The following is a 24476-nucleotide window of genomic DNA, read 5'->3' as shown; positions in this document are numbered from 1 at the left end:
TCCTATTTTCTGTAGTTCTCCCCAGCAAGGCTATTCTTACCCAGTAACCGGTAATGAATATTCCCTTTTGTTGGTTCCCAGCGAGTCATCCTTGATATGTTCATCCTAACCAATGACGGATGTTCTCTTTGTCAGATCTTTATTATCTCCTCACCCAGTAACAGGTAGTAGATAATAGATTTCTGCTCCTCCTGTGTTGATGTTTATTGCTTCCCGAATTGAGTTGAATGCGCATTTCCTTAGTGAAATCGCTTTTGCTGCATGATTCAAGTACTTCAATTTTATCCTGACTTACTCGTATCCCCTGCAGATGTTTTTGTTCCCCGGCTGAGTCTTTTCCATTTTGTATGGAATTCCTCGAGTCCCCCAACAGTTTTAAGTCATAGACTTGCCTACGCATAACTCGTCTTTCCCCCCCAGAGTCTCTATCTCCCCAGTGAGTTTTCCTTACAGAATACATTATACTCCTGCGGACTTTCGGTCTCTCTGATTTCTTCTCCTTTGTGGCAACATTTCCCCATAAAGAATTCTCTTCTACATCCATACCATATGCATCATGAGGTCTCTTAGGGACCAAAATTTGTTTTTGTGTGTTGTTAATTAAGGCCATTCTATTGAGTCGAGTCGAAGATCTTAACCTTCACCTCCTCAGTTAGAATGTCCTTAAATAAGGGCAGATGTAAGACCCCAACTTTGACCCTAAGATCCCTCATGCAATTTCATAATATGCATTAGCATTGGGATCATACCTTGGCATCCTCCTAACCCCTCTCTCATTAGGTTTGTTTTAGGTGAGATCACCAAGCACTATATGATTGTATCATACTTGTATATTATCATTTTACTAACCAAAATACCAAAAATATGTCTTTTTCATTTGCCTAACTCTTTTGTAGGAAGGGCATCATCCCATTGATTTATCAAGTTCATATATAGGGTTTGAGACCCTCATGGAAAAGAGCACAACCATGGATTGACCCACAAATGGTTATAAGCATCATATATGAGTCACAATGATCTCTACATGTCATATTGATCAAGTTTTCTTCAAGAGTGTGGAGGTGATTTGCCTTGGAAACCCAACTTTGACTAGGTATCTTGAGTAACTTCTCCAACAAGCTATCTAACCAATTGATCAAATTTCTCAAGGGACACTTCAAAATTCAGCATCTTATGCATATATGATCTACCATGAATAAAGTCAAAGGTTAGCAAGTTGGTTGATGGTGGTTGGCTAGATGAATTCATCTGATCAAAACTGGGTCTCCCTAGACCCTATCTCCTACAGTTTTCACCATATGAAAATGATTCTAAGATAAAAGTTACTGTAAATAACATTCCAAAAAACTTTAATGTTTAGACCTAGAGCTAGTTTTGCTTGGAAAATCATTTTCTATGTTGAAACATTATAGGTCATTTTGTCTAAACCCTAATTTGAAAGTCAACTTCCCAAGGCCATAACTTGCTAAATTTTTATGAGATGAAAGATTTCCATGTTGCACAATCAAATTCAAGATGTCTGCTTCAAATTTTATGCTTGGAGTGAGAGCTAATTCAACTTTTATGAGCATGTGATATGACGTTACATTATAAGTCATTTTTTACCTATACCATTGAACAAGTGATTTTTCCAAACTTCAAAACTGCATAACTCTATTATCCCAAATCCAAATGACATGAAATTGGTGACCGTTTTTAAGGTCTTTGAAAGATATACAACTTTTATGAACACACGTTTCTCATTTGAAGCTCACATAAAAATTTAAGCAAGGTGGAATATTGTGATATATGGCTTGACACTTAGAAAAAAATTTCAACATGTTGAAATTTCCAAACTTCCATCTCAAAGTTCATCGTGATACAAGCTTCAAATGGAAAACTGTTGAACATGAAAGTTGTTCCTCTTGATATAAACTTTCCAAAAAGTCTAATTTCATCCATTTTGGACAAGGTTTGAATGGGTTGCGCATGGCTTGAACATTGCATCATCACTTGGCAAAAATCAAACTTCAAGCTTCCATGTACAATTGCCTAGCACTCCAATTTGAATTCAGACTTGTTCACACTCAATTATGGATCAAATGGAATGATCGCATGGGCTTGTACACGCCCGTGCGCACATGCATCTCTCATTGCCAATTTTTGAAACTCAATTGTAAGGTGCAAATATCATGTGATTCAGCTATAAATAGAGCTCCCTATGCTCAGAATTGAGGACTCCTTCGCGCCAGCTTTGATCCCAAACACCAAACCCTTCCATTTGAGAGGATAATCCTGAGAATTTCCTTTGGAAATTGAGTTGGAATCTCACTGTTTTGAGATTCAAAACTCCAGGGATCCAAGACCTTTTATGCATTCTAATCTACTTTTGCAAGCATACTGAGCAAGATCAAGCACGAGCCAAAGCAAGAACAAGTGAATCCAGACCTGCATTGAAGGTATTTTCCAGAAAATTTCATCTCTTCGATTCTCTCTCAATTCCACTCAATTCTCTTGGATCTATGGTTGTCTGAAGTCCTACCAATGTAGGCAAGAAGATTGAGTTGCTTAGAGGTCAAATCGAAGCAACTCAGTTGACACACCTCAAAATTAACCTCCTCATATCTTTCTATATATGTGGAGTTAGTTAAAATTGAGGTCAGATTCGTGCTCTACGCCATTTTTTATTTCAGATCATGTCCTCCTTTTTCATTTTTCTTGATGGTGATGAGTGAACCAGTCCGACCAGGGCCACCGGAGAAGATGACCGACCTTTGGACTCCGGCGATGCGCTGGAAGTGTTCAGAGTCATTGATCTGTTTTAAATTGTTTTAATCTCACGCGTTGGTTCTGAATACCATCCCTGTGACGCATTGACTTAAGTCCACGGTGGAAAGCGCGCTGAGGACCACTTGATCTGCCACCTCAATTAATGAGGGAGCTCAAGTGGTCCATGTTTTTTTCCTTTTATTTTCATTAATTCATATTAATTTTAATATTAATCCAAAAAATATGAGAGTTTCACCAAAAAAATTCAAAAAATTTCCTCTTTCATATTCTGAATTAAAATTATTTTTTGAATCATTATTAATATTTTTCATGATTTAATTGATTTTGTGTTTGTTTTTTAATTGTTTAAAAATACTTTTAAGTCTTTAAAAATTCTGAAATTTTTTCTCCAAGGTCCTTTGACCTTGTTTGACCAATGATAAATCTCATGGCCATTTCTTTGGTGTTTTGATGATGTTTTAGGAATTTGACAAACCATATTTAATTTAAATGTCTTATTTTAGTATTTTTAATTTGAATAAATGCCAAATAATTTTTTTGACCAATTGTGATGACTTGTTTGAGCTTTGACTCTTGTTGTTGGGCCTTGGTCAAGGTTGATTTGACTTTGTCAAGTTAATATCATTGGATTTAGGGGATTGATGGAATGTATATTCCATCTCCCAAAATGAATGAATGATATTAATTTGGTAAAAGTCCTCCTTTGACCAATTTGAGTTTTAACCCATTCCCCTCCCTCTTCATCTCATTCCCCTTCTTTATGCATTCATCTCATTTGGCCTATGATATATCAAAGTCCTAAAGCTAGTTGATTGAAAGATTAACATGAGTATGGATGAGATTAGGCTACTTCTTTTTGTGTGTGGTATATTTCATGAGCATAGTCCATTATACTATGTCTCAACATGCATTAACACCAAAATTCTATTGCCCGACCTCAAATAGTTGTGACTTCTACATAAGTCCAATTACGATTGCTTAACATAGCGCTAAATTTGTAAAACAAAAGGCATAGCATTTAGTTAGTGAGATTGTAAGTCTTCCCTCTTTCATGGTATTGTATGGAAACTTGGCCTTTTTCCTTCCTTTGGGAGATGTCTTAGTTCAAGGATCCATGCTTGTGATAAGTGGGTTGAGTGTTCTCCAAAGAATGTATTAAAATGAAAAGAAAAAGCAAAACAATACTAACTTCTAATTCATTAATAACTAACTTTTAATTTCAAGCCATTTACTTTAATGTCATTTAGTCTTAGCCCTATTCATTTGCCATTATTCATACAATTCTAATTGTGTATGTTAATGCAATTTTCCCTTTGTCCATTTGGACCATATTGTGTGATATATCTTATTTGTGTACACTTTGCTTGTTTTGTGTGGCCTTTGACCATTAATGTACATAATAACAACAAAAACCCTAAAAAAACTCTTTTGCGGACTTTTGGCTTGATCTTGGACAAATGGACTTAGAACTTAGGCAACATTCCTATGCTAAAAAACTTGGACAGTGCCAACTTATTGAGAAACCAAGTACTTGCAATTTGAAACTTCATCTGATACATCATTCAAGATCCCTCCGAGTTCATATGCAACATGATCATTGTGAAGCTGTTATTTTGAACCTATGACTTATGGAACCCATTTGTTACATGGGCTAAACTGAAGAAGATCATGGAATGGCTAAAGCTTGGATGTGGCTATCTTTATTTGATGCCTTTGCTCTTAAAGATAATATAATTGTGCATTTGTGTGTTGCTTGATTCTAAATGTCCAAGGGAATTCTGGGTTTTTATTGACATTTTTGTCTATTGGATTGCTACCCATTTGGTCAGATCTTTTCAACTCTTAACTTTTAACTTTGTGCATAGGATTAGTCTCTTCATATTCTCCCCATTTCTTTAATTTCAAAATCTCTCCCTCCCTTTTCAAAATCTTCTTTGATTGAACTTATTTTGTTCCAAACTTTGACCACTTTGCAAAAAGATAGAAACTTTGGCCTTATGCCATTACAATTTCAAACTCCTTTCCTTAAATCAAACTTGTAAATAAACTTAACTATACTTGACTTAAACTTTCATAAAGCCAAAAAAAAATAATTAACTCATTCAAATCATTTTTAGGCCTTTGTGCCTTTCAAACTTAATTTTTTTGTTAAAAGCGATGCATCCACTTTGAAATTTGTATCACGAACTACGAGGTTTCGATCCCTCATTTTTATGTTGGTACGTAGGCACAAGACCGAAGGTCTTGTCAAACACAAAAATATAATTAATGAATTATTTTCCCATCCCCCCATTCTATTTGTTTGTAAACATCATTTTTGTACTAAATACATATGCACACAAAAAGGGCTCCCTAGGAGTATCTAGGACACTTTGGATGCTAACACCTTCCCTCTTTGTAACCAACCCCCTTACCTGTAATCTCTGACATTTTATTAGTTTTGATTTGAAAACTTCTTACTTTTTGGGTTTTGTTCGTACTTTTTCCCTTTTCCCTTGGAACCAATAAAAGCGCGGTGGCGACTCTTGTTATTTGATCTCTAGCTTATCCATAGCTTGATGATCATGAATTTACCGCTACACTAACGATAGTCCCTCTCCTCAATTGAGAGTTGTTTTGGCTACAACCCCAAATACTTAATTCAGTCTTTCCTTTTAGCTTTACCTTATAGTGGTGGCCTGCTTGTCCATGTATTGATAATTGCATACCTTTCTCTTAGATTCAGAGTCTATCTCCTTCTTGGATCCAAGATATTATCCCTCGCTGATCTCGAACTATTTATTTCCCCAGTAAGCGATACACTATTCCTTGCACTCCAGTATTGCAATCATTCCTTGACGTGGTGTTTGTCTTGTGAGCCCCCGTTGCTTAGACAAATGTCTCTCTCTTTCTATTCTCGTGGTTCCGAACTATGATTGCTCTGACTTTCTCATTGCACAATAAGAATACGTAGGCACGAGGATGCGAATCATTGGCGAGCATACTTATAATTATTCCTTCTTTATCCTTAGGGCATCATTCATATCTTTCACTATCCATTATCTACCTTCGATCATAAATTGTTCACCCAGTGACATAGTGTCTCTTTGACATTGAAATACACTTTCTTTGGAATTCCATATACATCCTTTATGACACCTAATATAGTCTGTCTTTCTACCAAGAGATGTTTGGGCTACAACCTCAAACACTTAATTTCTTCCTTTTTTGGCTAAACACCCTATAGTGGCAGCCTGCTGGTCCACGTAGCGGTTGAAGTTGTTTCCCTCTATGGTAGAAATCTCATTCCACTTATGGATTCCAATACACTTTCACTTTTCGGTTTCAAATAATACCTTTTTAGTCACTTATCACCCAAATATCCAATTATGTGACTTTGGTCACTTCATTCCATTCAACTCCATGATACATTCACATTCTACATTCCTTCACTTCACGTGATATACCAGTTATCTTTGAGCCAAAGGCACTACTGCTTTGTGCTCTATCTTGCATCACCTTATGAACCAAGAGATGTTTGGGCTATAACCTCAAACACTTACTTCCTTCCATTTCGATTTTACCTTATAGTGGCGGCCTTCTAGTCCACATATTGGTAATAGCCACCTTACTCTTGGGTTCATATCTTCACCCTTTTTGGAGTTCAAATCATACAATTCTTTGGTTCAGACCATACTTCTATCACACTTCTTTTCATCTCCCACCACTAGTTCTTTGAACTACGGAGCTCTGAATTCCTTATTGCACAATGAGAATACGTAGGCATAAGAGCCCTAATCCTCACCAAGTACCTTATCTATTTCTCTTTCCTTTCCCATTCTTTTACGAGTAATATTTAGATATAACACCTATTCGAGCGAGAAAAATCAAAACGGTTCCCATGGAGTACCATGGATGTTTGGGGTGCTAATATCTTCCCCTTTCATAACCGACCTCCTTACCCATCATATCTCTTTCCACCGGGTTTTATCGATGTTTTCCATTCCCTTTGGGGATAAATAAAGTTCGATGGAGACTTTGTTGTATGTTCGAGCGTGCGATACGTTTGGGTATATTTCTGCTAGCTTCAGCTGGTAGTTGGTAATTATTCTCCTTGATTTATTACCTTTGTTAAGCTATCAATCGGCTGATAGTAGGTACTATTCCTTTTACCTTTGATTGGTTACCTTTGTTAAGTTATCACTTGGCTGGTAGTTGGTAATCATTCTCCTTGATTTATTACCTTTATTAAGCTATCACTCGGCTGATAGTAGGTAATATTCCTTTTACCTTTGACTAGTTACCTTAGTTATGCTATCACTTGGCTGGTAGTTGGTAAACATTCTGCTTTTGGTTTATTTCCTTTGTTAAGCTGTCACTCGGTTGATAGTAAGTAATATTCCTTTTACCTTTGATCGATTACCTTTATTAAGCTATCACTTGGTTGGTAGTTAGTAATCATTATCCTTGATTTATTACCTTTGTTAAGTTATCACTCGTCTGATAGTAGGTAATATTTCTTTTACCTTTGACTGGTTACTTTTGTTAAGTTACCACTTGGTTGGTAGTTTGTAATCATTATGTTTGAGCTTATTACCTTTATTAATCTATCACTCAACTGATAGTTAGTTAATATTCCTCTCCTATTGGAGTCGGGGTTTTACCTGTTGATGTTTCATTTCCCCGATAAAGTCTTGCTTTGATAAGTCTTCCTCATGGGATCTTTAGCTCGTTTTCTAACCATGCATTGGTTATTCTCGAGTTCTTCTGTTTTCCCCTGTGGAACTTTGTTTGTCCCCAATCGGGTACCCTTTCGGAATCTATCATTCCCCTACAAAATTTCAGTCTCCTCTTTTATTTAGAAGTTCTTTGTCTCTCGTGGCGCTATATTCCCCATAGAGATCCTGGTTTGCATTCATATCATATCATAAACATCATGCGGTATCTTAGGGCCAAAAATTGGGTCTTTAATATTTAAGTCTCTCTAATCTTGTTGAGACGAAGATTTCAACCTTCATATCTCCAAATTGAAGAAACTTAAATAGGGGCATCTGTCATACCCTAATTTTTAGCCTTAATATCCCACATCTCATTTGCATTTTTCCATACAAGCAAGGTCACATTTTGGTCATTCCCCCTATCCATCTTTGGTTGTGCTTTTACAGGAATCACCAAGCACCTCTAAGATGGTATTTTACCTTTGTGTTTATTTGATTCATTGATCATCTGACCATTAATAAAATACAAAAAATATGTATTATTTCTCTTAAGTCTATTGTTCAAGGTAGGGATTCTCAAATTGAGAGCATCTCAATGTTTGGTGGCTTACTTCTCAAGGAAAGTCAAAGGTTCATGTGTTTATTTCCATACCTTCCTCAAGAAGTAACTTCAAGCTTTGGGCCATTTAATCAAGAGTCAATCAAGTACAACTCATCTTGAGTTCATATGATCACCCATGTGCTTTGAAGTGAAAGGAAAGTCCAAATACACAAGTTTGTTCCAAGTGGTTTGACCTAAAAGTCAACATTTTGAAGTCAAAGTTCCAAAGATCACAACTCCTTCAATTATCAACATTTTTGAATGCTTCTTTTTTCATATGAGTCTTCTCAACATCCTATAACACTTCTATTTACATGACAAGAGCCAATTATTCTTGGAGGATCATAAAAAGTTTGGAGACATTATGGGTCATTTGTGGACTTCGTGAAATTTGACGTATTTTCAAGTGACTTTTCCCCAACTTTCAAGGATCATAACTTCTTCAATTTTCAACATATGAAGCTGATTCTTTTTTCACAATTTCAATTGTGATTCCATCTACATGTTTTCTTCAAGGACCAAAGTCAGAATATTCTTGGAAGGCCATGGAATTCATTGAGACATTATAGGTTATTTCCAGTCCAGTCATGAAGCACTCAAATTTTTCTAAGTCACATAACTAGTTTTTCATGCCAACTTCAACATGCCATAACTTTGTGCTCAAACCTACAAATTAAACCTTTCTTAGCACATTATAATCTTGGCCATGATGTTAACACATTGAAAAAAGAATGGGATCAAAAATCCTTTTGAGTAGGATGCCCCATTGAGTTGAACATGATAACTTGAAACTGAAGAAATCACGATTGTCTGAAATTGGATCATGACTAATCTCAATTCCAAGACAAACTAGCAAATTTTTTTGACCTAAACATGTTTTAACAAGACTTCAGAAGTTAATTGACACATAAAAAATATCATTTGGCTAAGTTTTGATGAGTTTCAAGTCACACCTTTCACACACTTGGATCAAGTTCGTTTTGCATAAATTTTGCATCATTCCGCACGTATTTGGATCCAAACACATTCCCTATAAATAAAGGAAGATGTTGTCTTCACTTGCAAACATTGGAGGGCCAAGAAACCCCAGCTGTAACTTGAAATTTTTTCAAAAAAAATTCACAATTAGGTTTGTTGTACCGAGAATATTGGGTCAGGAATTTTAAGGGATTCAAATCAGAAAATAGAGTTGGGGTTTTCCTTCAAGATCTTTTAGAATTTGAAGGTTTTAGACACGATTGTGCAATTCGGATCCGATCGAGTGAAAACCTTGGGACAAGGGGTGCCTTGCAAGGGAGTAGCATGAGACGTTGGATCATGTTGGCAAATATGGGGTTTTAGCAAGTGTGCGCTTGTGATTAATTCCACCGGGTCAAAGCCTTGGGACAAGGAGTGTCTTGCAAGGAAGTAGAAAGAATAGTTGAATTGAAGCTACATTATTCGTTACTTGATCAATCTTTGATCATGGGTTTTGGAGATGGTAGAGTCAACATCAACTTAGGGTTTGTAGATTTTGATTTCTTCATCTCTTGTATACACACATTTTGAAAAGTAAATATAATATGTTTGAAGCTTTATGTAGTGTTTGTTCATTGGAGATAGATTTTTCCTATTGTATTGTATTCAACTAGTTGCGATTAGCTGTTGTTGATTGACTTGTGGATTATTATTATTGTATTGACACCTCTACGGATATCTGATCTTTTTCATAGTAGGTTCAGTTAGACGATTTTTGATCTGGGAAATTTTTGAAACCAGATTCCGCACTATAAACTTTTTCAAAACCAATTTTGGTTCAAATTTTAAACTTGTGATCTATTCACCCATTCTATATCTAAGCCTATAGTTTAACAAGTGATATCACGAGCTCTGGTTTATTCCGTGCTTAAGATTTTCTTATTAGATAATGGCTCCCAAACCTAAAGGGGCATATAATAGAGCATCTATTTTTACCGGTGGGAATTATGGTTCACTACGCCAAAAATGACTTTTAACAGCGCATCTTAGACAGCGCTTTTAAAAGAAAGCGCTGTCTAAGGTTAAAATTAAAATAAAACACGGAAAATGTTCCAAAAAATTAATGAAAGCGCTGTCTAAGGGGGGGTCTTAGACAGCGCTTTCTAAAAGCGCTGTCTAAGACCCCCCCTTAGACAGCGCTTTTAGAAAGCGCTTTTAAATATAGACTTTAGACAGCGCTTTTGATAAAGCGCTGTCTAAAGTCTTTAAATTAAAAAAAAAATTAAAACCAAAAGCGTTGTCTAAGGGGGTTTAGAAAGCGCTTTTAACACCACGCCTCTTCTAAATTCTAAAACCAACTTTTCCCTCAGCCGCCCTTGCTTTCCATTCGATCTCACCTCTTACTTACTTCCTTTTCCCTTTCCCATCTCATCGGTCAGTCTATTTCTCCATTTTCATTTCATTATTTCTATTTATCATTCAATCAGTTTTAATCATCGTTTTCGCTTGGATCTGAATCAAAACCCTAAAATTGAAATCACCACTCTTTCTGTGAGATTGCTGCCGAATTTTATCATTATTTTGTTTTCTTACGATTGATTATGGAAATTCTACCAAATTGAATTATCAATTTGTTTGTGTCTCACATGCATATATTGATCTAGGTTTTCTTATGCGTAACTTTTGTGCCTGTTGTTTATTTCATAGGTGCTAGCGATGTCGACTCCTGCTAGGAAGAGACTGATGAGAGATTTTAAGAGGCTGCAACATGATCCACCTGCAGGAATCAGTGGTGCGCCTCAGGATAACAACATCATGCTGTGGAATGCTGTCATATTTGGGTGAGTTCGATTCATAATTGTAGAAAGATGCATAGGATTATGTATGTACTTGTATAATTTTGTCACTTTTTGTTTTTATTTTATTTCACTTTCTTTAAGTATGAATGGATAAGCAATTTCTGCTTTCTTGTCTGCTTTGGATTGCAGTCCTGATGATACTCCATGGGATGGAGGTGAGTCAGTTCTTTACTACAGCTCCTCTCTGTAAACTTAATTAGGTTATTTAGCCATCTTGTGTATTTCTAAGTATTTTTATCTTATAATTTTTGGTTAATAATGTTTTTGCTTTATTAATCTAGTATCTTGTTGCAGGGAATTGGGTCAAACTGGTGGAGGGACTGGTACACTATATAACCCCCCATTCTCTTGATTTTTGATAATTCACACTGTTTGCTTTTATGTTGTTGTTTTGATATTTCATTGGCTATTCAAATTGATTAACTATATCTTAAGATTATCCATCCATGCTGGAGTAGTTGAATTTAATGAATTATAATTTTTGAATCAGCTGATCATTGAAGAATATAATGGAGAGTTTTCTTCCACTTGTTCTTTGAATGAAGATATTTAGGTTCTGCTGTTAAACTAAAATGAGAATTTGATTATGAATTATACTTTGGTGGCGACTACCTCCACAGACTTTGTTAGCCAATTCATAAAAATACCCGTCCTAATATAATTGAGCCAGTAGACCAATTCACACACATTAAGCAATACGTATAAATGGGAGAGTAATTTTATCATAAATATTAAGTGTCAGATATTGAGTTGGGAGTGATGCAAGTAGTATTACTTAGATGGTACAATTGGAAAAAGTAATTAATGTTGAATTGAATGTATAAATGGGGGTAAGTTAGGTGGTGGCTATTTTGAATGATGCGCAAACATAAGTTGTAACATTTCTTTGAAATCATTATCAACTTGTTTTATTGGCAGGTCCTGTTAACAACATGGGGCTGGAGATGTTATCCAGCATGTTTGGTGGACTTGGAGCTGGTAGCCTAGCTGTTCCAAATAGATCAAATGGTTAGCATTGTAGTCTTCTATTTCTCTCAATATATTTCAGTTTGTGCTAATCTGTTGCTCCTGATACTATTTAAGAATTAGGCTATCTTTGTATATTTAGTTCATTATGGCACCTAATGGAACGAACAGGATGGTTTAGTGTGGAATAGAATAAAATAAAGTTACCATTTAATGTTTGTATATTTTAAGATGAAGCGGAAGAAAAGACATGTTCTATCTCATATCTCCCAATAAAAATAGGAAGAATAGTGAGGTATTGGATGGAATGAAATGTATGCGATCTTGTTTCACTCTAATTTTAACAGTACAAGTAGGGAGACATACATATTATGGCTTCATTCCATTTCTACAAGTCTTCATTTTAATTTTTGTAACTGGGTCTTCAATTAAAAAAAATCTAATCGGTTCTTGCTTATGAAGAAATCATACAAGTTTCTAAGAGTATGTTGAATTCAGGGAGCCTATTAGAAATTTTGAAACTGTAGGGACCATTAAAATTTGACAGTTCGGTCCCAATTTTCAAAATATCAGATTTGATCCTTTGCTTTTATGAAGTTTCATCCCATGGATATTTTTGAATCACGGTGACCCAATTATAAACTTCCAAACATACGAATCTTATAAAAAGATTTTTAAATAAATAGTCTGGGTGGGGACCTACTAATGAATTTGGCTTAGATTTTGTACTGCTCACTGACTTTTGCCTTCTCAGAGCCACCGGAGCAATTGTATGCTACCCAACTTTCACAACTTCAAGAGATGGGATTCTTCGACACACAAGAGAACATTAGGGCTCTCATTGCCACTTCAGGGAATGTTCATGCAGCCGTTGAACGCCTTTTGGGGAATTCTGGTCAGTAGAAGATAATTCAGCAAATTGCTTTTTTTTCTCTACTGCAGCAGACTTTGGAGGTTGACCACTATGTTCAAGTGCCTTGTTGGGTATTTAAATAAAATCAGAAATCTGTCCAAATTATAGTGGTCAGAGCTGAAATGGTGTAGATTATATACATTGTTACTGTGCATTTTATACAAAGGATCAAGTGGACGAAATCAAAGAGGAGTGGTGTCAATTCATGATAGAGCTCAATGTTTGTTCATAAATTTGTGTAATTAATGTGTACATTTGTAGTATATGTAATGACTTGTAAATGTGTACATAAATTTGTATATATTTTGATACATTTAAGGCAAAATTGGTTTGAATTGGTATATATATATATATTTGTTAGCCAAAAATTGGTAGAAAAAAGGCCAAAATGGCATATATAAAATGTGATAATTGTCTGTCAAATTCTGGTTTATAAACCTGGAAAAAATGTGGTTTAAAACAAAAGCTTCAAAAATTTTCGTATACCTTAGACAGCGCTTTTGTAAAAAGCGCTGTCTAAGGGGGGGATTAGAAAGCGCTTTAGGCAAAAGCGCTGTCTAAGGGGGGGGCTTAGACAGCGCTTTTTGAAAAGCGCTGTCTAAGGTATACCTAAAAAAATTAAAATAGGAGGGTCTTAGAAAGCGCTTTTGGCCAAAGCGCTGTCTAAGGGGGGGGGCTTAGACAGCGCTTTTAAGATTTAAAAAAGCGCTGTCTAAACCTTTAGCAGCGGAGGTTTAGACAGCGCTTTAAAGCGCTGTCTAAGGCTAAAAAAAGCGCTGTCTAAGGTCTTGTTTGTTGTAGTGGTTATTGAAAAGCTTGTATGCATATCCACATCAACTCCGTTGATAAGGGTGTATGGGACGTCATCATTAATGGTCCTAACGAAATTACAATGACCAATAATAAATGCGTCATCATACCAAATCGAAAGTTCAATGAAATGATAATGATAGAAAGTGATGGTCCTATAATTGGAAATAACCAATATTCACATCCCCTTCCTTGAATGGTCTAGTCATGAAATGGACGAATGTTGTGATTCATATGTGAAAAACGATGAAATGGTGTGTTTAGGAAAGAAACTTTTATGTTTAATCGGATGGAGGCAACCTAATCAAATAGAAGGAGTATTAATCTCTTTTAAAAATTATATATAAAAGGTAAAACTAATTGAATTACATTAAAGATATGCATCCATTTCATAGTAACAAACACAAATACAAAATAACATAGTCTCACCATAACATTATTTAATTATGACAACAGTGCACATGCATATAGGTTGAAGGAAACACAGAAAATGTATATTGACATCACAAAACTTATTATAATTCTTATATCAGATGCATCTTTTACTAACTTTGACTTTCAAGCCATGCTCCATGCGAAGAACAATAGAAATCTTTGGTGTTACACGTTGACTTTCCACAGCATGTATGTGAAACTTCCATAAAATAGAAGTTGCAACCATTTTCATTTGAATAAGGCTTATACCTTTTCCAATACAACTTCTTGGACCTGCATTGAATGCTATGAACTTGTAAGACGGAACATGTATATTCTGTCCATTCTCTGATATCCATCTCTCTGGCTTAAACTCCAAGCAATCCTCTCCCCATATTTCTTCCATCCTTCCCATTGCATAAAAAAAATATATTAACTTTGTATTTGCACTAACATGGTGTCCACTAGGTAGTACATCAGATTTGACTGCACACTTGTGCTCAAATGGTACAGGTGGATAAAGCCTTAAGGCTTCACATATAGCTCCATGAAGATACACTAGCTTATCAATGTCTTCCATACTTAAATTTGTAATAGAATTCTCCTCTTGTGCTAAATAGTTATCTTTGATCTCTTGAATGATTTTAGCTTCCACAATAGGATGAGTTGAAACAAGCCAAAAGAACCAACTCAGACCTGAACTAATTGTTCCATCTCCTGCAAGTAAGAGATTGAGTGCAGTGTCTCTAAGATAATGCTTCTCAACCCTTTCATCATTTCCCATGCCTCTTTTCATTAACTCTTTTAGCAAGCATGGGTGATATTCATCCAGACCTTTCGAATAAGTTATACACTTGTACAAGAATTGGTGAAGATTTTCTCGAGCTACCTTTCTCTTCCTTTCTTGACCTATTTGTAGCCATTTTTGTACCTTCCAAATACATTTTGGAATTAGGTGTCTGGACAAATGCGTATCATCAAGCACAGCAAGGGCTTTTACATAAGCAACATCTGAAAATTCATTGAAGTTGTAAGGAAGGGAATTTGGATCAAATCCAAATAAAAAAGTACACGCGATGTCAAAGGAAAACCTCTCAAAAATATCTTGTAAATCAAGTACTTGTACACCTTTGCATGAAAGATCAAGAAGTGGTAATAGGCAACTCTCTAGCTTTTTTTGAATGTTATTTTGATGGAAACTCTCAAAGCTTTTCCTTTTTAGCAACGAATGAAGTAGTGCCCTCTCTTGTTTCCATTCATTGGAATCCAAATTAAAAATACCAACACCGAAAGCATCAAAAATCTCAAGGAAATCAGATCCTTTCCCATAGTTGCTGAAATTTTTGCTGGTGATGTGGTTCACATTCATGGGATCACAAGTGATGATAATGTTGGCCATGTTTGTGAGCCAAGGTCCTTTAAAATGAAATGTGGTTCCATAGTGTTTGGAACCTAAGGTTATAAAATCATGAAAATTGGATAGATTAAGGAGAAGTGATGGTAGCATGCCAATTATTGGCCAATTTAGTGCAACAACATTTTTGGTGCGCCTCCATATATTGTATACTATGATGAAGAAAATGGATAGGAACAATAAAATGAATTGATACAAGTTCATTGTACTGAGGCTAAAGAGTATGTGATTCAAATTGTATATGTGAATGATATCTTGAAGAAAAGGATGAGAGGATAAGATATATACTCAAAATTAAAGATGAGCATACATCAGTTTGCACTTTCAGAAATGGCCAACCTACAACCTACCTATAAAGGAATACAAATTTATTTCTAGTACCTATAACTGACGTGGAAGTATGCTATTTTGACACTGCATTTCCATACACCTTATTCTACACCATATGTAAATAACAATGCAAAAGATTCTTGCATAAAAATCAATGTAAGATAAATTACTAGAATTTAAAATTAGTAGATTTTACCTATACCATTTAGGTGTAGATGTTAAAAAGAGTGTCAACCTATCTTTTACCAACTGACGTGCGTTACGAGTCGGTGTTTTAAACTTTTATAAAATAATAAAAGTTGCTGATATTATTATTTTTAAAATTAACTGCAGATAAAATTGAGAAAGAAAAAGAATATATATATATATATTTTGAGAATGAAGATAAAGAAAAATATGTTTTGAGAATGTCGAAAAATAGAAAATCAAAAAGCAATTTAACCTGGCGTTTGTGGCCATCAAGTTTGGCCGATTCGAATCGTGAACTCGCTTATTAATGATAAAATATCTTATATTAATTAAGGGATACTTTTTTAAATTATACTAAAATTAGATTAAGACCAGCGGATATACAAATTAGTTTTAATTTATTTTGTGTTGAATTTAAATAATTTATTATGAATTCGTTTTGACAAATATAATAATATTTGATTTTGAACAATAATAAGAATTAATCATAAATAAGTTGAGTGATATTAAAGATTTAGTTTTGGAAATTTAAATATCTATAAAGATATGGTCAATAGTTTTTTTCCATTTGATTTCATATGTTTTTTATTTTTTGTACTTGTTTTAAGTTGTAAAATAAGTGTAATCCATGTGATGCGCAGTAAGGAATATAATCAATACTTTATTTTGAACAAAGATAAAAACTAATCATAAATAAAAAGGAATATATATCTTTGTACGAGAAGATTTAATTTTGTATATTTAAATATTTATAAAATATAGGGTTTAGTGGTGATGCATTGGCAGTCTAAATTTTTTTTACAATGTCATTCATGTTATATAATTATTTTAAAATTTTCAGTCTGACTTGACAGAATGCATGGTCGTCATTGGTTGACAGTATAAAATAAATTTACACTGTCAGTGTATCATCCATTTTCTCTAAAATATATAATTAATAGTTTTTATTTTAGATCGTCCAAAGACTCAATTCATCTTAAATTCATTCCATATGAACCAAGGTATAAAATAAGTTAACACTCAAAGAAAAAGATATATTATCTGATCTTTAATTTTCAATACACTCATATTGAATCTTGAACTGATTTGAGCGTTAGGGTGCTAACCAATCAGATTCACCTCACGCTTTCGTAATGCAGATCAAGACAACCGTTCAAGATCATGAGTTATCCAACTTCATTCATTTCTGGTTTCTTATAAGAATTTTTTTTCATTTGCATTCATATCTTTCACTACGCCAAAAACTGGAATAGACAACGCCCCTTAGAGGGCGCTTTATTACAAAAGCGCACTCTAAAGTGAAGAGAAAAAATAAGGAGCATACTATTGGAATAGACTACGCACTTTAGAGGGCGCTTTTGTAACAAAGCGCACTCTAAAGTGAAGCGAAAAAATAATGAGGAAATGGAGGGACACCAATAGAGGACGCTTTATTGAAAGCGCCCTCTAAGGGTAACCTTAGAGGGCGCTTCTAAAAAAGCGCTCTCTATGTCCATGTACATTTCCAGTTTATAAGGCGCTTTTGGAAAGCCTTAGAGAGCGCTTTTAGAAGCGCCCTCTTAGGCCCCCTTTAGAGGGCGCTTTTGTAACAAAGCGCCCTCTAAAGTGAAGCCAAAAAAAAAATGGAGGGACAACAATAGAGGGCGCTTTTGTGAAAGCGCCCTCTAAGGTTACCCTTAGAGGGCGCTTTTGAAAAAGCGCTCTCTAAGTCCATGTACATTTCCAGTTTAGAAGGCGCTTTTGGAAAGCCTTAGAGAGCGCTTTCAGAAGCGCCCTCTTAGGCCCCCTTTAGAGGGCACTTTTTATAAAAAAGCGCCCTCTAAGGTTCCCTTTAGTAAACATTAAAATTATAACATATACTGCATGTCTCTTTATTTTCCCTCTCTATAAGCTATTTCGTTTATGTAACTGGGTTTTCTCTCAACTGCGATTACTCTCGTCCTCCGTTCGTTCTCCCTCCCTCACCGTCATCGTCGCCGTTCGTTCTCCCTCCATCACCGTTCACGTTCACTGCGTTAACCTCTTCCACCGTCACTGTTCACTTTCTTCTCCATCGTTACCGTCACCTTTAAGGTATTTCTCTTCTCCATCGTTACCGTTCACTTTCTTCATGTGTTTGATTAGGGCATTTTCTAAACTTAGTTTTTCATTTTGTGCATTATGTTGATTAATGTTGTTTAGGGCAAACTGAGTTTTTTATTTCTGATTGAAAACTGATATATTTGAAGTGTGTTTGAGCTTGTGCTTGGAAGTTTGATGATTATGGATGCAAGTTTGTTCATGTTCCAAACACCATAAGTTTGCATTGGTCTTTTGCATGCAGTAGGTGTGTGTGAGTTTGTATTCAATAATGATAAAAAAAAAGAGTTTAGATTGTTGTAACATGAGAGAAATGGAAGGTATATGAATGTGTTCACGTATTGAATCATTGTCTTACTTGGATCTTATTGAATCATTTCTATATTACAGATAAAATGGCTAACCAAGACGATACCCATGCCGCGAATGAATCACGTAATAATGTTGAAAAAGAAATCAAACGAGGATTGACTGTTATGAAGTCAATCATTCGTGCAAGAGACAAGGGTGTAAAATTTGAAGTACATTGGAGTGCTGAAGACCAACTAATTGAGCCTAACGGTTCAATGTTGGCAAGTTACATTGGTTTCCTTGTTCGCCAACATATTCCGATTACATGTGATAATTGGAGAAGTCCGGACTTGAAGGTTGGCAAGGAAAAAATATGGTCGGAGATACAGGTACTTACCATATATTGTTATATGTTTTTTTTGTTGACTATTTGTTAACCATATATTGTTATAATATTACTTTATAATAACACACTCCATTTGTATGTTTTTTAGAGATCCTTTCACATCGATGAAAGCCGGCAAAAATATTGTATTCAATTGGCCGGAAAAAGACTCCGAGGATTTCGATCCTTTTTGTGCAACAAATTTCTCAAGGATGAGGAAGGAAAATTTGTTGAAGGAGAACGGCCAATGAAGTATGCCGAGATTATTTCAGCCGATGAATGGGATAACTTTGTCGCCAAACGAAGAAACGAAAAATTCCATGTAATGTCTATTAATTATGGTATTATACAATTGTTAAATTACTTGGTTCTAATATGCCTTAAACTTTTTTATCCAGGAAGTAAGCGACATAAATAGGAAAAGGGCATCAAAACCCGCGTATCCGTACAAAAAAGGGCGTACGGGTTATGCACGGTTACAACAAAGAATTGTGAGTATATTCAAATGCTATGAGCTTATACATTGTCACAATATGTTATAATTGATGATCTTATAATCTAATTCAATGTGTAGCTAGCCGAGGAGAAAAGTGATGCAACATCTCTTCCGGAGCACGTATTATGGAAGGCTGCTCGGGTTGGGAAGGATGGGGCTGTCGTTGAAGCGGTCCAAAATGTTTATGACGAATGTGTAAGTATATGTAACATTATTTCTTTAATTATATCGAAAATTTTGTTAGACATATAATTCATTTTTAATCTCCTCTAATAATATTTCAGGAGACTTTATCCCAAACCGTACCTTCAACCGAGGTCCAGGATTGCAGGAGCGTACTTAGTCGAGTACTAAATGTTCCTGAGTATTCCGGTCGTGTGAGGGGTAAGGGTTTTGGTGTGACTCCGTCGTCATTTTATAAAAAAACCAAAACAAAAAATCCTACCAACAAAGAGGTGATGGAGACCTTGGCGGAGTTAAGGGCACAAGTACTCCAACTGCAAAACGAGAATGCAAGGTATAGAGAGGAAAGGTGCGCTTCCGAGGCAAAAGATACTAGTGACCGAGCTAGTATCAATCATCAACCGAAATTTCTCGAGGTAATTATATATGTTATTATGAAATTAAAATAGCACTTTTTTACTTGACACATATACAAGTTAACAATAACATTTATTATTGGTTTAGGGCATTTCACCTTGTCAGCTGTATCTATCGTCACCAACTTATCGCATGGTTGGCAAGGGAAAAGTGCACAATACTTCGGGTGAATTACTTCACCATAATCCCCTCCCGGTGGGATTTATGAAAGTTTCGGTTGACCTCGTATTAGATACGGACGCCCGTCTACCATTACCCGACGTTGTTTCAGAGACAACGTTGATGCGAGATGCAGTCGGATCCTTTGTTGGTTGGCCGTCAGATCTAATTTTCCCTGATGCCGAGGTATATATGTTCTAAATGATTATGAATATTTAGTATTCACATTTCAATTCAGCTACAATTATGATATTTAATCAATCCTTATTACATGGTAATGTTAGACTCCTACAAGACCCACCCCTAAAGCTGGTAAAGGGATTTCAAGACGCATCGAGTCGGTTGCATCTCAAAAAGAGGTACAAATATATATACCCATTGAATTATATACACAACGATTCTTTTGCATCACAAAAAGTAATGATTTATTTTATATGAATTTTTAGGTTCCCGGTCGAAAGTTGAAAAGCGATGGTAAGGATATTCCAACGAAGGATATTCCAACGAAGGATATTCCAACGACGGCCGGGACAAAATCTCAAATTATGATGCGTCTTGAGAAAATGGTGGAAGAGTCCGATATTATGGACGGGTCCATTCGTAGTATAGATTTTGATGAAGGTGTTTTCGGAAAAGCTCATTTCGAAATAATTGCAAAGGAGGACATGCAACAACTTTTTGAGCACGACGAATTGGGCATCGCTATCATTCATACATACATATGGTACTCCGATCAATCTATAATTTACTTAGTTGAACAATTTATTTACACATTTCAATGAGTAGTCTAATATTTATTATGTTTCTATTTAAGGTATATGTATGACAAATTGATGCGGGGAACTGAATTGTGTAACCGTTTCAATTTTATTGCTGCTTCCCGTGTCAACGCAATGTTAATATCGAAAAATCCAACATCCGTAAAGAATGATCTAGTCGATAGATTCATGGCGGCCGGCGATAATACTACACGCAGTTTGTATTTTTTACCGTTTAATTCTGGCAACGGGTTAGATTTTCTTTCTAATAATTTCATTCTAATCTATGTATATCTTTTACGTAGAAAATTTTCATTCATCCAAATTTTTGTTTTATTTTACAGTGGTCACTGGGTGTTGGTTGCTATGGATCTTTCGAGACTAATAGTGTATTATCTCGATTCGTTATCGGGTGATTGGAGTAAATATCCGGGTTTGAAGAAGACGGTTGACACGTAAGTGAAATTCCCCTAAATATTCATGTGTATTTCTATATTTAATTATGTCTGTCAGATTGATCTCAATATACGTTTTTATTTTGTTAGGGCAATAATAAAATTTAGATCGAAAAAGAATTACCGCATTAGGAAGGACATTACCTGGGTCAGAGTTCAGGTATATATTAAGTATCTTATTTTTGCTTATAATAGTGTTTGTTTTTTTGCTTATAATAGTGTTTGTAAGAAATTAACTATATATATATTGTTTGTTTTTCTGTGTAGTGTCCTCAGCAAAATAATTCGGTCGATTGCGGATTTTTTGTATTGAGATTTATGAGAGATATCATTGCGTTGAATCGTATAGACATCCCAAAAATGGTATGGAATAATAACTTAGGGTTTATTTTAATATTATCGGATAACTCATCTAATTTGTTACTAAATCATGAATATGTTTTATTCTCTTAATTGTAGTACTTTGAGGAATACAAATCTTACTCAAGAGCTCATTTGGATGAAATGAAGGATGAATTGTGTCAATTCATTGTTGATCAAAGAATCATATAGCTAGGTTGTATATTATTGTACATATATGTATGGAATGTTGTTGTTGTATGCTGTTGTTGTATATATGTTGTATATTGTTGTTGTACTTTTACTAAATCATGAATATGTTGTTGTATATTGTTGATCAAAGAATCATATATTAATGTTGTATATATGGAGGATTAATGTTGTATATAAATGGATTCATGTTGTATATATCAATGGATTAATGGTGTATAACATTGGATTAAAGGATGAAATCAATATGAATTTTACACTTTTGCAGCATGCGAACAGGTTACCAATTAAATATCCACTGTTTTTCAAACAAATTTTTTTTAAATAACTAACACTTTAGAGGGCGTTTTCTGTAGGAAGCGCCCTCTAAACACTTTACATTGAGAACTTTAGAGGGCGCTTTGTCCAGAAAGCGCCCTCTAAACACTTTACATTGACAACTTTAGAGGGCGCTTTCTGCAGAAAGCGCCCTCTAAAGTGTTAGTTATTTTAAAAAAATAAGCGCCCTCTGAACACTTTACATTGACAACTTTAGAGGGCGCTTTTTCCAGAAAGCACCCTCTAAACACTTTACATTGACAACTTTAGAGGGCGCTTTTTCCAGAAAGCGCCCTCTAAGGTGTCCCTTTATGGACCACTCCAGAGGGCGCTTTTTTCATAAAGCGCACTATAATGTGGCCCTTTAGACAGCGCTTTCTCCAGGAAAACAAAGCGCTGTCTTTACCTATGCCAGCGCCACTTTAGAGGGCGCTTAAAAGCGCTGTTATAGGCCAAAATAAGCGCCCTCTTTTCCCTTATTTGGCGTAGTGTTTGATGCTTGTATCTATTTTAGATATTTAATTTTAAGTTGTAAAATATATCTAACACATATGTTGCGCAATAGGAATACAATCACTAGTTTCTTTTGAACAACGATAACAATTTAGCACAAATAAAAAGAAATGATAACAATTTAGCACAAATAAAAAGAAATGTATATGTTTGTAACTTGAGAGTGATATATAAGATTTAGTTTTGCAAATTTAAACAATTATAAAAGATATGATGAATAATTTTTTTTCATTTGATTTCACATCTTTTTTATACTTGTATCTATTTTAGATATTTAAGTTTAAGCTGTCAAATACACGTAACCCATGAGATGCATTGTAGCTTTTTGAATTATTTGTTATCTTTTGAACATTTTAATAGAAAATTTTATATTTCATTTTATAGAGTTACACTAAAAAAAATTGTAGTAAGAATTTATAAGAAATTTTTAATGATGTGAAAATACTTGTAACATAAATCATCATATAATTATTTTTATTTCATAATAAAGAAATTATAGAATTATAAATATAAATAGTCTATATGGGGATAAAGTCTTTTACAAACTCAGTAGGGAGAAGGAGAAAGGTTAAAGTCTTTCTGCTTACGGGGTTGACGTTCTACAATTAAGGGAGGACAGACACCGAAATTTGTATGGGGATAAAGTACCACCATAGAATTTGAATCATCGGTACAATCCACGGTCAATCCACAAAAGGAGGGAGACAACTGCTAGAGAACAGAGAAATCACAAACCACGAGCTCAAATCTAGCCGAAGGAGGAGATCTACTGAGGAGAGGAGAAGTTTTCGAGTCCACAAGGAATTTTAGGTAAACACCATATCAAATGGGAGACAACCATGCAGAAGATAAACACAAAACAACCGCTCAGGAACCAGGAGGGAATTCTGACTGGGAGTGAGTCGGATGGCGACTGGTGGGGAAACCAATGCGATCTAATGGGGAAAAGATCTTACTCTATTGAAGATCAACCCTGTTGGAGAAATACAGAAACACTGTCGGGAAATAATATGCCGCAAGATACTGAATCAACCAACTTAGATGGGAAAAAGAATCGGAACTCCGCTAGGGAACAAACGCTTCGCAGGGGAACCGGATCAACACAAACAACTAGGGATACCCGAAGGGTCAACTGCTTGGGGAACCTCTGATGCTTAGAACTTGAGGACTCGTTGCTCTTGAAGTGTTGTTGATACTTCCTTTTTAATTGTTTTGAAAAATTGTTGCTTTTATATGTTTTTGAGAGGAAAACAATGATTTTAATTAAAAAAAATTAAATTTTCAAAATGATCATAATAAAATTTAAACTATTGGCTGAAGTAAATAAGAGTAGAAACAATTGGATAAAAGCTCAACTTTATTTAATGGGATGGTAGTCTGTAAATCACAAGACTCCATAGATTTTTACAAATTTGAAAATGGTAATTTACATGGAAAAGGGGTACATTGAATACAAATGATCCTTAATCCTTCTACCAAGTCTTGATATTCATTGTGTTTTTGACCTCCACTGGGATGACGAATTGACGTCAACCCTTGTGCTCAAAGTTCTCCAAAATTTGAAGATCAGCAGAATGCAGTTGTCGCATCACGCGAAAAACCGGCGGGAAAAGAAAGAAACAACAGAGCCGCCACCGTGCGTTATTTATCCCAAAAGAGGGAAAGGAAACGCTCAGAGTAAACCTGGGAAAGAACATGGTCTCGCGACCAAAGAGAATGGGTTCGGGAGTCGGTTATGCGAAGGGAAGGTATTAGCACCCCTACGCATCCGTAGTACTCTACGGGATCCACGCACAATAGAAAGGAAAATTGGTTGCTAAACGCTGCTCAAACACACACGCACACTGGCTGAAAGGAGACAAAAGAAAACTGACTGAGACTGACTCGGCAGGATATCGTATCCTGGGCCTACTTAGTCTATCAGGCATAGACATCAGAGTCGAAGTAGTTCGGA

The 24476-nt window shown here is 35.3% G+C and overlaps 2 protein-coding genes and 1 long non-coding RNA gene across 4 annotated transcripts; 2 read left to right on the top strand and 1 right to left on the bottom strand.

Moving 5' to 3' along the window:
* Positions 1-10345: 10345 nt before the first annotated feature.
* LOC127093273 (uncharacterized) lies at positions 10346-11112 on the top strand. The gene is made up of 3 exons (XR_007792507.1): positions 10346-10458; positions 10732-10865; positions 11013-11112. It is a non-coding gene; the product is annotated as an uncharacterized LOC127093273 (long non-coding RNA).
* A 70-nt stretch (positions 11113-11182) lies between these two features.
* LOC127092650 (ubiquitin domain-containing protein DSK2b) lies at positions 11183-12907 on the top strand. Its single transcript, XM_051031538.1, has 3 exons — positions 11183-11206; positions 11802-11891; positions 12604-12907. The coding sequence occupies exons 2-3, from the start codon at positions 11816-11818 to the stop codon at positions 12750-12752; spliced, it is 225 nt and encodes a 74-aa protein (XP_050887495.1). The 5' UTR covers positions 11183-11206; positions 11802-11815; the 3' UTR covers positions 12753-12907.
* A 971-nt stretch (positions 12908-13878) lies between these two features.
* On the bottom strand, positions 13879-15710 carry LOC127097687 (alkane hydroxylase MAH1). 2 transcript variants are annotated; one of them, XM_051036184.1, is made up of 2 exons: positions 15115-15710; positions 13879-14997 (listed from the first exon to the last, which is right to left on the bottom strand). In XM_051036184.1, exons 1-2 carry the CDS (start codon positions 15602-15604, stop codon positions 14102-14104), a joined length of 1386 nt encoding a protein of 461 aa, XP_050892141.1. In that variant the 5' UTR covers positions 15605-15710; the 3' UTR covers positions 13879-14101. The 2 variants fall into 2 exon arrangements, with proteins under 2 accessions (XP_050892141.1, XP_050892140.1); XM_051036183.1 differs by having other exon boundaries at positions 13879-15710.
* Positions 15711-24476: the final 8766 nt, after the last annotated feature.

The sequence above is a fragment of the Lathyrus oleraceus genome, chromosome 6 (genome assembly GCF_024323335.1).
Source record: "Lathyrus oleraceus cultivar Zhongwan6 chromosome 6, CAAS_Psat_ZW6_1.0, whole genome shotgun sequence".
NCBI classification, from domain to species: Eukaryota; Viridiplantae; Streptophyta; class Magnoliopsida; order Fabales; family Fabaceae; genus Lathyrus; species Lathyrus oleraceus.
Note: the sequence above shows the minus strand (reverse complement) of the source record. Positions and strands in the feature narration are given on the sequence as shown.

Bases quoted from the DNA above. Each gene is read 5' to 3' on its own strand.
- LOC127097687 (XM_051036183.1), bottom strand. From the start codon at position 15,604: ATGAACTTGTATCAATTCATTTTATTGTTCCTATCCATTTTCTTCATC.
- LOC127092650 (XM_051031538.1), top strand. From the start codon at position 11,816: ATGGGGCTGGAGATGTTATCCAGCATGTTTGGTGGACTTGGAGCTGGT. The intron at 11,892-12,603 runs GTTAGCATTGTA...TTGCCTTCTCAG, and splicing joins TGTTCCAAATAGATCAAATG to AGCCACCGGAGCAATTGTAT.